General features: G+C 36.9%; 1 protein-coding gene across 2 annotated transcripts; it reads right to left on the bottom strand.

Annotated features, from left to right (window-relative positions):
* Positions 1–3,346: 3,346 nt before the first annotated feature.
* LOC123498764 (solute carrier family 25 member 35-like) lies at positions 3,347–12,780 on the bottom strand. 2 transcript variants are annotated; one of them, XM_045246180.1, is made up of 8 exons: positions 12,499–12,780; positions 10,833–11,015; positions 10,366–10,575; positions 9,253–9,319; positions 7,494–7,645; positions 6,735–6,849; positions 5,613–5,794; positions 3,347–4,828 (listed from the first exon to the last, which is right to left on the bottom strand). In XM_045246180.1, exons 2-8 carry the CDS (start codon positions 10,995–10,997, stop codon positions 4,811–4,813), a joined length of 909 nt encoding a protein of 302 aa, XP_045102115.1. In that variant the 5' UTR covers positions 10,998–11,015; positions 12,499–12,780; the 3' UTR covers positions 3,347–4,810. The 2 variants fall into 2 exon arrangements, with proteins under 2 accessions (XP_045102115.1, XP_045102113.1); XM_045246178.1 differs by having other exon boundaries at positions 12,507–12,780.
* Between the last annotated feature and the right edge of the window lie 380 nt (positions 12,781–13,160).

Genomic DNA, 13,160 nt, shown 5'->3' with positions numbered 1-13,160 from the left:
CACGTACCGTCAGCGAGGACTATTGGTTGTTTCTACAATGTTGTCTCAGCTCGCCTGCGGCTGGACTACCGTCCGCCGTGGCAGGTTGCCCTCAGGGTGGAGGGTGAGCCCATTTCCATGTGTGTCGCCTGTGCCGCGCTCCCCGTGACAAAACCATCGAGTCCTACTGTCTGTCGTGCCCCACTGTGTGATACTTCCTGCCCTAGGGTCTGCCGCTGGATGTTGTCTGCCATCACATGGTGCTGAGTGTCGTTTTGGAGGAGTTTGTGCGCCACCCTCCCTTTGAAGGATTCTCTTAATTAACGCCTTGACCTGCGTGGCATCCATTCATTGTTCTTGTTGATATCTATGCTTTGTTGTGCACTTTGCGTGTGTGTGTGTGTGTGTGTGTGTGTGTGTGTGTGTGTGTGTGTGTGTATTCACCTAGTTATATTCACCTAGTTGTAATTTTACAGGGCCTGGGTATTATACTCCTGTGGCCCCGTCTCCATACCTACACACATCCAACTTTCCTTTAAAACTATGCACACTCCTCGCTGACACCACCTCCTCACTCAGACTATTCCACACCTCCACACATCTCTGTGGGAAACTATATTTCTTCACATCTTTCAAGCATATTCCCTTGGCTATCTTTTTACTATGCGATCTCGTAGTTCTGTTTAAATTTTCCTCTCTCAACATCATTTGCTCATTATCCACTTCATCCAAACCGTTCAACAGTTTATAAACCTGTATTAAATCTCCTCTTTCTCTTCTTTGTTCCAAGGTAAGCAAATTCATTTCTTTTAATCTCTCCTCATAGGTCATTTCTGCCAATTCCGGAACCATTTTTGTTGCCATTCTCTGCAATCTCTCCAACTTCCTTATATGCTTCTTTTTATAAGGGGACCAAACCACCCCAGCATATTCCAATCTTGGTCTAATTACAGTACTAATTAATTTCTTCATCATATCTTTATCCATATAATGAAAGGCTAATCCAATATTTCTAATCAAATTATATATTTCTCCAAACATCTTGTCAATATGAGCCTCAAACTGCCCATGGTCTTGTATTATCACTCCCAAATCCTTTTCCTTTTCCACCTTTTTCAACACTACTCCTTCACCCATCTTATATGACCCTCTTGGCCGTCTTCCACTCTTCCCCATCTCCATTACATGACTTTTGCTCAGATTAAATTCCATCTCCCACCTCTTGCTCCACTCCCAAATCCTATCCAGATCTGCCTGTAAAATTTCACAATCTTCTTCACTCTTCACACACCTACACAATTTCGCATCATCCGCAAACAAATTAATATAACTGTTTACTCCCTCTGGCATATCATTAATATAGACAAGGAAAAGTATTGGTGCCAGCACTGAACCTTGTGGGACTCCACTCTCCACCACCAACCAGTCCGACTTTGCATCCCTTATTACCGTTCTCATCTCCCTCCATCTCAAAGTTTTCCATCCATTTTAACAATTTTCCCTTCAGTCCTTCATAAATCTCTAATTTCCATAGCAGTCTCATTTGAGGTACTTTGTCAAAAACTTTTTTCAAATCCAAATATACACAGTCCATCCATCCCTCTCTCTCTTGTATTTTGTCAACCACTCTCGAATAAAAGCTCAGTAGATTCGTTACACATGACCTCCCTTTCCTAAAGCCAAACCTCCCTTTCCTCTGTGTGTGTGTGTGTGTGTGTGTGTGTGTGTGTGTGTGTGTGTGTGTGTGTGTTTCACTGTTTGATCTGCTGCAGAGCTCTTATTTCCGAGACAGCCAGACCGCACACCACACGGACAACGAGCTCAGAGCTCATTATTTCCGATCTTCGGATAGGCCTGAGACCAGGCACACACCACACTTAGAAAGGAAGGAATTAACATATATAGGTAAAAGGTCGGTTAATCTTCAGTTCTGCAGAGCGTTAGTGGGTCAAGTGCTGGGTTGCGTCAGTGTTGAGAATATTGTGATTATCTGGTCAACTACTTGGATTTAGCACTATGACGGGATGCAGGGAGGAGGGAGGAAAGAGCAAAGGAGAGTGAGTACCAAGTTAATTTAGACATGAGAAGTTTGCCATTAGTGATTGAAATGTAAAAATAAGATAAGAGACAGTGTGGTCAGTTTTTCATGTGTGTGCGATGTTACTATTTCAAGAGTACTATTACTGTTATTACTGCCAAGTTAATACTATGATAAGTAATTACTATTATGTTACCTGAGAGAGTGGAGGTGGAAGGACAGTGTTTGCATACAGAGCAGATACAAATTAGAAGAGAGAGAGAGTGGAGGCGGAAGGGCAGTGTTTGCATACAGAGCAGATACAAATTAGAACACAACAAAGGAAATAAATAAAAGAATACAGGGTACCCAAATACTGAACACACACACACACCCCTATATATATAAGAAGAAATTATGAAAAAACTAATTGAATACATAATTCAACCTAAACTAGAATATGCTGCACTTAAATGGTCACCACATAATTAGAAAGATATAAGGAAGATCGAAAGGATTCAAAGAGGTGTAAGAGGCAGTGGATAAAGTGGTGAGCGTGGGATCAGGCAGATGTCCAAGCATAGGTTCGAATCCCACCACATACCGCTTTGAAGCTATGCCATTTGTCGAGTGGTTTAAAGTTACCTACATGTCACCATGATACTAAGGTTCTAGGTGGTTACACCCAAGATGCGCTTGGGTGATGATATGGGCACCACTATAAACAAAATTGCCTGTGCCAATAATGGGCGGAAGCTGAACAGCACTTCCCACATATACTCTTCAAGTATACTATACTCACAGGCATTATAGGCCATAACATAAAAAAAAAAGTTCCAGGTTTGAGAGATCTAGATTAATGATATAAAACTTCTGACATTAAAACAGAGGAGACCTAATTGCTATATACAGGACATGGAAGAGGATGGACAAAGTTGACAAAGACCTATTGGTGTGGAACTCAAGAAATACAAGGGGACATGGCCTGAAATTGAAAGACATGTAGAAGAGATATTAAGAAATAGAGTTTTCCAAACAGAAGTATAGAAATATGAAACAATTTGGTTCAAACAGTAGTTCAAGTAAGAAATATTCATGACTTTAAGGCTAAACTGAATGACTATTGGTATTGAGATAGGACAGCACAAGCATGGCTCTTTTCCTGCAAAACAGAAGTAGGTAAACTAGGTAAATACACACACACACACACACACACACACACACACACACACACACACACACACACACACATAGAATGAATAAAGAAAAGGAAATATTGAATGGTCAATACCACTGAAAAATTGTATTTAGATGAATCAACACAGGAAGTCTCAAATAAAACACATTAGATTATGCCTAAATTCACTTTACTTATGAGATGTCCAACATGTACATTCATTACATCTCTGAATATAATGTTCCTTGTTTTACATTTAACAACTTCTGTAAAATATATAAAACCTTTACAAACTGAAGCTATATCCATATAAATATTCATATATGCACATGTACAGAACAATACAGTACAGTAGTAATAACTTCTTTATATACACATACACTTTCTTACAAGTGGAACATTAAGGTAGCAGTAAGTAGTGGATTATAAGAAATTATTTTGTGCACTGGAAAGTACATACATGTAGTAAGTAAATTACAAGGATAATTGGTTTCTTTCATTCTGCCCATTGCATTTATTGCATTGGACTGTTCACCTACTCCAGCTGTTTCCTGCTTTACATAAAGTAATTTTAACTTTTAAGCCTAATATGGTTCATGTACATAAATACTGCATAACTGTGCCAAAATATGACATTTCTGGCAAATTCACCACTTTTTTCTATATTGACATAAACCATTGCCCATATCATTGAGAACTGAAGAGAATTTGAGCCTGAATATCATTATATATACATTTATTTACAATATTTTTGGTGTGGTTGACTATCTTTCATAAATGCATATGAGAATTTCTTTTGTATTCTATTTTACAAGTGTACATTTTTTATTCACATCATTGCATTTGTTGTCCACTGTTATCTATTCAGTCTCTCAATTAAAAAAAAAAAAAATTGTCTTAGTAGAAATGGTAAGACCTGCCTATTGATTGGAATGATAGTCTTACATTTTTGTACATTACATTAGTGGTCTTGATTGATTAGATTGTAAATACAACTGCCATTCCTTCAGGAGTAAGTAGTGCTAGTTTCAAATGAATAATGCAATAAGAAGGAATTTAAGTTTTCTGTGTGAATATCCCCAAAATCTCACTCCTCAGAGAACAGTATACTAGTTATTGTCAATGCTATTGGTGATGCATTTAAAATAACGAAGACTGGCCTTCAATGTTTTTAATAACTTAAGTAAATAATTTTCAACAATCTAAGCAGTATTTTGGTTAAAACTGACATTTGTGTGGGCAAAATAAATATTTTCCTCAGATTACTGAGGAGAGCAGGGAGAGAATACATTAGAAAAAAGGCAACTTCATAGAGAAAATGGGGAAATGTAAGTAGCTACCCATAAATTAGAAAGAGGGAAATCTTGAAATATTGTGTGAAATTACAAAATGTGTATCTCTGAGATGCATTTGGTCCCACTTGTGTCTGTTTTATTTGAAGTCATCATCCAATTCCCTTAAGTAAGAAACTTCTACCCATCAGGATATAATGAGGAACTTTTGGCAATACAGTATTCATGATACTTTTATGAATAAATAAGTTTCATCAATAACAGAATGATCTATTATCACTTTAAAAAATCTGGAATATGTTTTCTTCAATTATAGATAAGCTGGTTTGTCAGCAGGTGGCCCTCTCATTCTTTTTTCTCATACTGGAAAAAAACAACAACAACAGACCATTAAAAACTGTCAGCATATGTACTTCACTTAAAACTGACCCAGGCTAAGCTGACTCCTCTTCTCCTTGTAGGTACACTCACTGTTCTTGCCACTTCCCTAAATCTTTATGCTTTATCTTACTTTTTTTGGTCATCTCATCAGTTAGCATTCTCCCAAGCTGAACTTTGATATTGATATAAAAATAACAATAATAACAATATCAAAGAATTAGCCATTAAAAAATTGTTGAAACAAAGAAAGACATTGTTTATGTAAACTCATCTGTTGTTGTGTTGCTGTGCATGTGGCATGTGTTACCACTAATGGAGATGATGAGTAATCATCTTGTGTTTCTACAATTTTTCAGAACATAATTTCACTGACATATCATAGTTTGCTTATTAGTACTGGGAGTGGCTTGGCTGGCTGTGGCAGCTGCATAGACAGATGATCCCTGCATTAATTGCTAATTGAATAAATAAATATTGAAAAAACTTAAGAACCTTGCAGTGTTACTGTTTACTATTAACATACTTTATTGAATTTTGAATGATTCTTTCAAGAGGTTAAGCCTTCCTGAATATCCAAAATCTAAGCCCGTGCCTTTCCTAAACAGTCAACACAACCTTGCTGCACATACAGTTACTAGTCTGAGTAGAAGTTTATATGTTTGGTACAAATGTTTCAAATTTATCTCACAAGTAACTTATTTTGTGACTCAGGGAGTACAGAGTCAAACTCAAGCTACAAACATCCATCATAATTCATTGTTCATACCTTTTTGTGAAGTCGAGTCAAGAAGTCCCAAAAGATCAAATTGAAGAAGCTGTGAGGACCAATCCTAAAGTAAATAGCAGACCAGCCTTTGTAGAAGCCTCTAAGACCCTCACTTTTACTAATCTTGAGAATACAGTCCAGGATGCCGCTGTAAAGCATGCCTCGTCCCTTGCTGTCAACCCCTAGAAAATGAACAAGCTGTGATCACATAATTCATTGTGACCAGACAAGTATTTCTGAATGAATCAATCTAAAAATTCCTGATCTTTGAATGTTTACTAGTATACATATACACACAAACAAACTCTGGCATACTTGGACTACTCTGGTTTCACTCACACTATTCGTATTGCCTTCTGATTGTATGTCATGAATTAATGGATTTTCAGTTTGTCACACATCAGAGTTACACCTCCTTCCACATTTCTTGACTTACATCTTTCATCCAATCCTATCCACACACTCACCAACCTCAGCTTCCCATGTAGATACACATCACTAATTTTCCCTTTCTATGCTTACAACTACCCCAGCAATTCAGACCTAGAACATTCGCTCATCCTCTTAGAAAACTTTTAATTACAACTCTCTCTCTCTCTCTCTCTCTCTCTCTCTCTCTCTCTCTCTCTCTCTCTCTCTCTCTCTCTCTCTCTCTCTCTCTCTCATCCTCAAATAAATTACAATGAAGCTTGTCAGTTTATGCATCTCTCACACTCTCCTCAGCTGCTCTTGCCTGTTTTAAAATCTTATCCCATCAAGGGCCAGTGACAGGTGACTATAACTTACTGCACTATAACCCAAGGAAAAGCAAACTCCCAAAAATATGAAAAATAAGACCAAGTATATACAAAAATCACTACAGATGTGTAGCATCCTCTACATCACATCAATTCTCCAGATTTCACTAACACTACATCTTATCTGAGGAAGCACAAACTAGTCTATCAATCATGAAAAAGTAGTTATGATTACTTACTCACTTAGTTTTTCCCAGTCCAGAGAATAAGTCACTAAATAGGGATAATAACCAGGGATTTAGCTAGTTAGTCATGACAATGCAGACATTACTTATTTCTTTGATAATAAAAAGAAAAAAAGTAGGTGTTATATTAGTAAGATTACCTTGGTTATATATTCGTGTAGCTATGACATCAAAAGGACTCATGCAAGTAGAAATGACTAATCCACTTGTCATGGCTCCAAAGAAGGTGCTCTGCCAGCTATCTCGGGAGTACAGCTGCAAAGACAAAGACATGATCATAAATATTTGGTGCATGGAGTCCAGAGTGAAATTTAAGAAAGTAATTCATATCAAGGTGACTTCATATAATCTGAGGCACCTCAAATGAGTTCAATCAAGAGTTAAAGAGCTGCTAAGTTCTGGCAGAAGCTTTAACTAGTGGCCAATGAATGAGGTCCTCCCTTCTATTCCATTGGGCTTGCTGATGTGCTGTGACTGCTACTATCACCAACATAGCCCAGTGGTGCAATGGTTAGTGGATGTTGCTAACAACCATGATTTTTGGAGTTCAGATCCCTAAACGGCATCTCCTTTGATAAGAAGATGTAGTTAATATGTTAGAAAATAGCTATGAGATGTAAGCCAAGGTGTTGTGAATGTGTAGTACTCTAACATCAAGTAGCAAGGTGTGTGGCTTACCTAGCCTTTATACTTCACTAGATTTATATAGACCAATGAAAAATAAATAAATAAATAACTATTAAAACCTAATAGCAAATAACTAATACGATATAATTAATCTAGATACTTTATGCTAAATAAAGCCATTGTGTGAGCACTGGTTATGGATCAAAACCTTCACAGATGATAAACCCATGTGTTTATCAGACAACCTGTACATCTAGCAGGGCAATACTTACCTCATAATGGTCTAACCAGTCTTTGCTTTTGGAGAATGTGAAGAGCTGGGAGGCAGACCCAACACCTACACGAGGAATGGAGGTAGAGGCCCCTCGCCACAGGCCCCTAATGCCTTCCTTGCTACTTATGCTATATACAGCAGACAAGAAACCTGAAAGTAGATATAACTAAAAGGCAACTTGTTAAACTTACAAAGCTACAATTCTATAATGGAGGAAGATGTGGAGCGATCTGTATGCTCGTTACGTGTATCTGATCCCATGCAATTATTTCATTGCATACTTGTCTAAAATCAAATAAAAATATTTCTGAGCTATCATTTGGACCTGGTACCTTGAATCCTCCAAGCCCTATTCACAAGCAAAGAACAGGTTCAGGAGCTGTGATTTTGTAACCAGGCAAGATGGGAAGGGGAGCATTCTTGCACTCCTTTGTATGTGTGTGATCTGGCAGGAACAGAAGGTTGCTATCCCTTAGTGTGTGTGTTTGTGTGGGGAGGGTGCTCACTGGAAGAGACCAGAGTAATTTATATCCTAGCCAGAGAAATAAATAGGCAAAGGCATAGGAAAAATGACATGAAAATAATAAGCAAGATATAAAAATAAGGAGTGCAGGGCTTGAAAAGAACATGTCCAGGTTATTAAATGTCTTATAATTGTAATAATGATAATAATAAAAAACAAATAAATAAATAAATAAATAAATAAATAAATGAATAAATAAATAAATAAATAAATAATAATAATAATAATAATAATAATAATAATAATAATATAACATACATGAAAACTGAATAAAGCAGTGTTCATACAAAGTCTATAATACAGGTTTCACATTAGGAAAAAGATGAATAGAGCAAGCCATAGCTGGACATACAAGAGAAATGTGTGTGTGTGTGAGAGGCTGATGCATTAAGAAAGCTCTCAAATCCACTAAATGACTGAAAAGTATTTAATGAAGTAGTCAAAGTTAAACTAGTGAAACATGACCCCTTCCTTCCTTCCTTTTTTTTTTTTTTTTTTTTTTTTTTTTCCAGTTACTATGATATTAGGATGCAATACAACTCCTTGTGTTGAGAGGCATGGTAAAGCTGCAGAGAGCAAGTGATATAAACTTGCTTGGGAAACTCAAGGGAATCTTTTGTTTTGAATTTTCCTCTCTATATCATCTGAATACCTTTTAGTTGCCTCTTATGATGAGCAATAAAGAGTGGCAGTCTTTTATCACCTGGCCAGGAAATGTATGCCTTGTTACCCTCACCATGTGGGAACCTGATGCTAATTTTTTAAAAGGAAAAATTTAATGTTTAAAAATTCAGATTTGTGAATGATGCAAAATTTCTTAGTAGCTATCAATTTAAACTTTTCACATGCCTTGATAGTCATCATGGTGCAAAGCAGGAAATTCCAAGGTTACATCTTAAGTGCACAAAATTTTCAGCACAAGACTCCTACTTCATGGCTAGTTTGATAGCAAGAGGTCATAAAAAATAAGTATTTTGTCTTATACTCACATTGAACCACTCCAATACTGTGCTCCTAACACTCTAGCACTTGTTAGTGTGTGGAACTTATTTCCTGGGAATCATGAAAATAATCTGTATCAAACACCGCAATCATTCAAATAAATTACTGCATAATGCCTGGCTACACTATTAAAAAAATGTCACCTTTGTATTTTCTTTGACATTTGTTGGGAGCTAATAATATTTTACAAATACTTAACTAACAAATGAGTGTGCAAAATACAATAACTAACCCTGATGTTTGTGCTGATGGCCAACTGCAATAGAATCTGCTGCTTGAGTTTGCAAGTGGATTTTTATCTGAAAGATAAAATTCATTAATTGAAAGTAAGTTCATGCAAGTTATATGATTTAGATTAGTTATTCTTTATATTGGAATTTTTATTTAATTAACCAGTCTTGTGCAATAACATATTGTTTCTCCTTTTCATCAAATGCTCCCTGCCCAGTATGGAACTATTTGATGGGAGAGGAACAAATAATGAAGAATAAAGAGGGGAAAGATCTGGGAATGATTATACAGGAAAATCTGAGCCCTGAAAAACACATAAGCAAAATATTTGGATTATCATATAAAATATTGACTAATATAATAAGAGTGGCATTTCAATTCATGGACAAAGATATGATGAAAAAAAATCATCACAAGCATGATATGTCCAAGGATGGGATATGCACCAGTGGTGTGGTCTCTGAGCTCTACGAAGATATAAGAAAATTGGAAAGGATACAGAAGATTGCTACAAAGATGATGCCAGAATTAAAGAATCTAACACATGAAAAATGACTGAAGGAAATGGGACTACCAACCTTACAAGATAGAAGAGAACGTGGGGACCTAATAACAAAGTACAAGATAGTCAATGGCACTGAAAAGATAGACAAGGAAGACCTGGTGCTGGTGACAGAAGAAGATGGAAGGACAAGAGGACATGTAAAGATCAGGATGAGGCAGTGTGTGAAGGATATTGGAAAATACAGTTTTCCACACAGAAAGGTGGAAAAAATGAAATGCATTGAATAATGTTGTTACAGCACATAATGTGCATAACTTTAAAGAAAAATTAGATAAATGGACACATGGAGACAGGACACTATGAGCCCCTCTTGAACCCTGTACAATACAACTAGGTAAATACAACTAGGTAAAACACACACACACACACACACACACACACACACACACACACACACACACACACACACACACACACACACACAAATGAATGACAAAGAAAGTATCTTTTCAAATATATAATTACATTATGTATTTTTCTACTTTTCTCCACACAGTGTAGTATTAAGGGAAAGCATTAAATGTCTCCTGCAACAATGTAGCCACTCACCAGGTACAAAGGGCTGCCAATGAAGCCACCAATGACACCGACACCTGCTCCTGCCACTACACATCCCAGAGGAGACACGCTGCCGTCATCCCGGGATATCACTCCTGAATCGAGGACTCTCCTGTAGAGTCCGAATCTTATGCCATTCATCACCACTTGATAAAAGAGGGCTGGTGCCAATCCCTTCTGGAGTCCAAGGATTCCATCAGCCTGTGGACAGATGTAATTAAAGAAAATATTAGAAAAACTACATAAAAATAATACAACTCATTGTGATTCAATTTTAGCAATGAACTGCTACTCAAAACTCCAAATAAACAACCAGACAAAAAAAAAAAAAAAAAAAGGGATTTAGGAAATTTCAAGATACCAGATGACAAATAATCATTATGACATAAGGATTTTGCCAAATCAGTATTTTGTAAGTCACTAGGAAAATATTCTCAATCATCAGTCAGATCACTTACCTTGGCAACAGCATATGCAGCATGAAAAATATTCTTGTACACAACTACATAGTGTCCTCGTGCCCTCAGCTCCCCCTGTAGCTGCATGCGTGTCTTGAGGACATCCATCGGATTAGACATGAGGCATGCCCCACAGGCTGCCACAGCACCAATAGCGAACTCCATGGTGCGTTGTTTTCACAACTAAGAAAGAAATGGAAAACATTTCTCATTAACACCAGAACAATTAACAATGATTTGTGACAAGCACATCCCCAGTCTCCTTCTGTCTCATTATCAAGATTCACATATCTATTTAACTCCACTCAGTATGGGGTGAAGGTGTCCTATAGTGTGCTCGTGGAAATTATTAAATGCTTTGAATGAAGATTATTGACTAAAAAAGTTGAGTGCATGTGGATGCTGCTTTTATTTCACAAAAATATTTTATAAACTACAGTTTATATGTAAAAATACTTTCAGTAGTTTCTGTGGGCCTAGAGCAATGATTTATAAACTATATGTCATGACTATCACCAAAGTTTGCTGTCTGATTTTCATAAGTAGTTATGCATCTTAAATTGGTGTCTTTTAGTAGGGTATCACTACACTCACTATAGCTAGTGTAAAGATAATGTGAAAAAACAACACTTCTGAGAGATCCACCCAGCACTGTCAAGACTGGTGAGTTTGTAACTATATAAACTGTACTTTGAAAATTGAATTGACTCACAAGCTAAAAATCATGTTCTATAGTTTTTTTGCTTTTTCATATGCTATTTACACTGTATGTATGTGACACTGTTCAATATACATCTTGCATTGACAAGCATTCACGGTTTCTCAATTATAGTTAGATATACATTCTTTGCCCACTCATCCATGGGTGTATGTGGCGTAAGCTGGTCAGACATCTCTCAGTAGATATGCTGTTTCCATCATGGGAGACTGCTGTTCTGATAGTAACCTTGGCTTGCTAGACTTTTCACTCCTCCACCTCCTTCCCCTTTGGTACATATAAGTATTGTTCCTTGTCAGTCAATTCTGGATTTATAACTGATCAGTGGGGCACTCAAAAGGGAACGAGACCCCACCACTACATTAGGTTAGCGATTAGATTTAGTTTGTTTGGGTTAGGTTTACTTTTACCAGTATTTTAGGGATTTTTTCTAATTGAGACATATATAACCTCTTAGAGTTTTTTTTAATTGAGACATATATAACCTGTTAGAGTTTTTTTTTTTTTTAGGATTGCAAGATTTGGTCTAATTTGAATTTCTCCACCCAAAAATCCCGGTCTTCAAGCTTGCTGGTGTTGGGAAAGGGTGAACTGGTGTGGAAGGGACAGAAGGCATTGTTATGTGTTACTTTGTAAAATTTTAACTCTTCGCTGCAGAATAACTAATCAAATAGTGGCTTCCAACACAGCAGCAGGTTACATTAGAGCCTAACCTAACGAATCCTTCACTTCAAGAAACTAAGACATCAGTAATGCATGAGTAAAGTAACTACAAGACACACAATTATGTACTCATACCATTACAATACTTGACTTTGCCTCTATTACCTTACATTCAATTTCATTAACTTATTTTCTGACAGTGATTTACTTCGAGGCGGGGAAATACAGTATCCTAAATCAATACTTGCAATCATAAGTATACATTGAGGTGTTAATGATCTTCACCTGCTCACCTGTCGCTCGTGTATTGTTCTCCCAGCAGGTGTCGGCTCTCTGTTGCACTCCAAGGCCATACGTGTTTATTCATAAATGATGTCAGTGTTGTTATAAAACCTGTCTTTTCTCGAACTGTAGAGATGTCAGGTGTTATCCAGGTTCATATGTGTGGCTCGTACGGCTGTCAGAGGTCTTAACGTACTGCACATTGCCTAGTGTCTTGTACTGCTTACGACTGTGTAGTGGCTGTAGAATTGCGGGAAAGTTAGTTGTCCCGAAGTTTAGATGGTACGAGAGAGAGAGAGTTGAAGCGTATATCTGCTAATACTGCTAATACTGTTACAGCGTATTTGATTAGTAGGTCCACAACTCCACATAACCAAATACAGTATTTATACTAGCAGGGTTACTAAAGCATAGGTAAAAATAATTATATTAATAATAAAACGGTCACAAAAAATGTCCTCGTAACAAATGTGCTGGTTGAAGTGATTTTTATATGGAGTCTACCTATTTTTTTCAATATTATTTGTGTAACACCTTATAAGTAATTCTTAGAATGTATCCGAAAAGTTATTAGGTAAACGATGCTATAAAAAAGGCAGTGAACACTAAACAGTGATAGCAGCGAACTATATGTACTGCAGGTGTAAGCAACAAGTAGTCTTCAT

Source organism: Portunus trituberculatus, chromosome 48 (genome assembly GCF_017591435.1).
Source record: "Portunus trituberculatus isolate SZX2019 chromosome 48, ASM1759143v1, whole genome shotgun sequence".
Taxonomy (NCBI): domain Eukaryota; kingdom Metazoa; phylum Arthropoda; class Malacostraca; order Decapoda; family Portunidae; genus Portunus; species Portunus trituberculatus.
The sequence above is the reverse complement of the archived record's forward strand: the minus strand, read 5'-3'. Positions and strand labels throughout refer to the sequence as shown.

Excerpts from the sequence above, each read along its gene's own strand:
- LOC123498764 (XM_045246180.1), bottom strand. The coding sequence starts at position 10,997 with ATGGAGTTCGCTATTGGTGCTGTGGCAGCCTGTGGGGCATGCCTCATG. Across the intron at positions 10,576-10,832 it reads CTGCATATGCTGTTGCCAAG|GCTGATGGAATCCTTGGACT; the intron begins GTAAGTGATCTG and ends ATCTGTCCACAG. Across the intron at positions 9,320-10,365 it reads TTGGCAGCCCTTTGTACCTG|ATAAAAATCCACTTGCAAAC; the intron begins GTGAGTGGCTAC and ends TTTATCTTTCAG.